Raw genomic sequence first — 3,515 nt, 5'->3', positions numbered from 1 at the left:
ATGAAAGCTCAGATGGGCTGATGTGGAATCTTGCTCCTTATGAGGTCATATGGGGCAAGATTACCTCCCCTTTCTCTGCTTTGCCCACCCAGACAATTTGGCCCACCCATGAGAGAGACATCATGCCCCCCCACTTCCCCTCAAAAGCTACAGACTCAGAAATGGCACATACTAAGGATTATTAGGGGAGCACTATGGTCTATATAAAAGAGACTTCAGATACAGTATTAGGGGACCACTAAGGTCTATATAAAAGAGACTACAGATACAGTATTAGGGGACCACTAAGGTCTATATAAAAGAGACTTCAGATACAGTATTAGGGGACCACTAGGTCTATATAAAAGAGACTACAGATACAGTATTAGGGGACCACTAAGGTCTATATAAAAGAGATTCAGATACAGTATTAGGGGACCACTAGGTCTATAAAAAGAGATTCAGATACAGTTTAGGGGACCACTAAGGTCTATATAAAAGAGACTTCAGATACAGTATTAGGGGACCACCAAGGCCTATATAAAAGAGACTTCAGATACAGTATTAGGGGACCACTAAAAGCATTCAAAGAGCACCATGTCATAGGACCTTTAAAAACTCCACGGTTGTTGTGTATACTGGATGGACACAAATGGAGACTTTTGGAAATGTTGATGCTCGTCCGTCAGTCTTATCGGTTAGGTAGCTTCCAGACCTTCCAGTAACAGTTCCACCTCGTCCTCGCTCCAATCTAATAAATCCCTGCTCTTACTTTTCACCTTTGTGGCTCTTTCTCTAAAGTATATTCCGTCTTTTAAACTTCAACATCCATGATTTTCAACGGCAGAGTAATATCAGACAATCTGCTTCATGTTAACACCGGCATGCACATGCCCGGTGTGTGTGTATGGTCATGTAATATGTGTTGTCAGACATGTTAATATGGATGCAGATTAGTTCCGCTGTTGGAGCTAAAGCTCTTGTGTGGACGGAGATCATTTCTGTCTCAAAACACCACTTATAAATGTAAACATGAGAGTGTAGATGTAGCCTTAAGCAACGACAAGAGTAAATTGCAAATTACACAATAATGCACAACTAATAATAACCTGATTATATAACACTATATGTATACTAGTAATTAGGGCTATTTCTTTATTGAGTACCTTTGCTCTTATTATTCTGTATAAGGTTTCTCCACCACTGTTGTCTTCACACAGTGATAGAAAGAAGAACGTGTGTTCAACTCAGTGAATTAAATGGCAAATGACGTACAGTAAATGCCATATGCATAAGGGTTGCAAATATATTGCATTCCGATCAGTTTTTACTTCTATCCCTTCACAGCCAATCAGCAGGCAGCACATGGCAGACTGTAGCCGACATGGTCAAGATGGAAACGCACACGATCACCGGCCTCCTCCCCAACACCATCTACCTGTTCATTGTCCGAGCTGTCAACGCCTACGGCCTGAGCGACCCGAGCCCCATCTCTGAGCCCGTCAGAACACAAGGTCAGTCCTACTCCAAGTAAAACGTATCTAGGATGGCGAAGAAAAGACCACGTCATGGGGCTAATGCATTGGCAGCAACACTCTAAGCAGAAGTGGATGTATGTGTTTCCCCTCAGATGTGAGTCCTACGGGTCAGGGAGTGGACCACAGGCAAGTGCAGAGGGAGCTGGGAGAGGTGGCCGTCCAGCTGAAAGAGCCGCTTACCCTAACAACAACCTCCCTCCGAGTGTCCTGGACTGTAAGTGGCTCTTTGTACATTCAATTCGATTTTATTTTTAAATTACATTTGTATTTATTGTGTCAAATCACAAAAGCAGTTTACTCAGGACACTTTACCGATAGAGTAGGTCTAGACCACACTCTATAACTAACAAAGACCCAACAATTCCCCCCCCCAAGAGCGAGCATTTGGTGCGACAGTGGTGAGGAAAACAGTCTTTTAAACAAGTAGAAACCACAGACCTGGCTGCCGGTCCGGACACAGAGACACTGATACACATATACAGAAATACAGAAATGAGATTCATAATAATTATAGCAGTTGGTTGTGAACAGTGGTAATTATAGTACCGATAAAGATAATTTAACTATGACTAGAACTAATAGTAGTAGCAGTGCAGGGCGTAGAGCAGGACCAGGGCAGTTGTTGCAACCACAATTTAGGATTTAGGTGCCCCCACAATCCAACAAAGTAGATCTCTGTCAAATTGTTAGAATTAGGGAGTGGAAAAATTACACTTGTCATCTCCATCTCTCCTGTCATACCCTCTCCCCAAGGTTGACCGTCAGTCTCAGTTCGTCCAGGGCTACCGTCTCTTCTACCGCCCCAGCGGGGGAACCTGGCTCCTCCAGGACATCCACTCCCCCTCGGAACGCAGCATCGTCCTCCCCAACCTGCTCAAGGGAACCGAGTACGAAATCAAGATCCGTCCCTATTTTGATGAGTTCCAGGGAAAGGACAGCCGGACGTTACTGGTTCGGACTCCAGAGGAGGGTAATGAATCCGGTGACATGCATGTACCAGAAAGATATTCAAAGAAGACCTCTCTATATAAACCAAGCTGCCGTAGGTCTTCTTTGACACCGCGGGGCCTTGGAAATGGCTGTTCATTAGCCTGTCTGACACCACATGAATCTCAGTAATGTTATCTCATTTTGGGGTTAATTTTATGTCCTCCGCAGTTTGGGTTCATCTATATTGATCCCTCTTTTTATTAAATCCAGCCTCCACACATTTGTATTAGTTGATCCAAACTCTAGATTAAAAACAAGTGAGCATTTTTTTTTGCCATCAGCACTTATAGACTTTCTATCGACCTGCCTGAGTAGCTTAGTCTGGCGAAAATCAACTTTTTAAAGCACTTAATGAAACATAATTTTCCCTGCTGCTGCAGCTCACTTTCATGTTTCCTGACTTGTGTTCTTTTATGTGTCCTCACTTTTATTACCTTGAGCAATTTTCAGTTTTACATCCGTGCATGAATACCAGAGTCTGTGTGCTGACTATAAGTATGCTGATGAAATGACTGTCCCCCGCCTCTCTCAGTCCCCAGTGCCCCACCCAGAGCTGTCACAGTGGCAACAGTGAAGCTAAGCAACAGCTCCAGCATCAGCGTCTCCTGGGAGCCTCCACCCAGCGAGATGCACAACGGCGTCATCCAGGAGTACAGGGTAAACACAGCAGCAGTGTCACTGGGAAGGCAGCAAACACCAAACACCTAGACACATAGCACAAAGCACAGCCCGGCCGATATTATTGGTCGATATTAGGCATTTCCCAATATATTGGTATCTGCATTTATTTTTATTTTTTCTAAATATTCACTCATCACAATCATGATTCTGATAAATGAATATTTCAAAAATAAAAACGGACGGTCAATCATGTTGAGTGTTGGTGTTGCATAGTCTGTCCACCAGAGGGCGCTCTACAGCGTCGCTGTTGGCAACACTGATTTTTTTGTTTTTGTTTGTGTTTTCGTTCAAAGGACTTTAAGTTTCATATCTTAAGTTTGTATTTTT

The 3,515-nt window shown here is 43.4% G+C and overlaps 1 protein-coding gene across 4 annotated transcripts in view; it reads left to right on the top strand.

Moving 5' to 3' along the window:
- robo3 (roundabout, axon guidance receptor, homolog 3 (Drosophila)) overlaps positions 1-3,515 on the top strand; it is a 110,809-nt gene that overhangs the window by 88,364 nt on the left and 18,930 nt on the right. For all 4 annotated transcript variants that reach the window (XM_032533531.1, XM_032533534.1, XM_032533533.1 and 1 more), the window contains 4 exons: positions 1,327-1,493; positions 1,610-1,731; positions 2,271-2,487; positions 3,040-3,164. In XM_032533531.1, coding sequence (XP_032389422.1) covers positions 1,327-1,493; positions 1,610-1,731; positions 2,271-2,487; positions 3,040-3,164 — 631 coding nt within the window. The remainder of the gene's footprint in view (positions 1-1,326; positions 1,494-1,609; positions 1,732-2,270; positions 2,488-3,039; positions 3,165-3,515) is intronic.

Source organism: Etheostoma spectabile, chromosome 13, assembly GCF_008692095.1.
Source record: "Etheostoma spectabile isolate EspeVRDwgs_2016 chromosome 13, UIUC_Espe_1.0, whole genome shotgun sequence".
Taxonomy (NCBI): Eukaryota; Metazoa; Chordata; class Actinopteri; order Perciformes; family Percidae; genus Etheostoma; species Etheostoma spectabile.
Note: the sequence above shows the minus strand (reverse complement) of the source record. Positions and strands in the feature narration are given on the sequence as shown.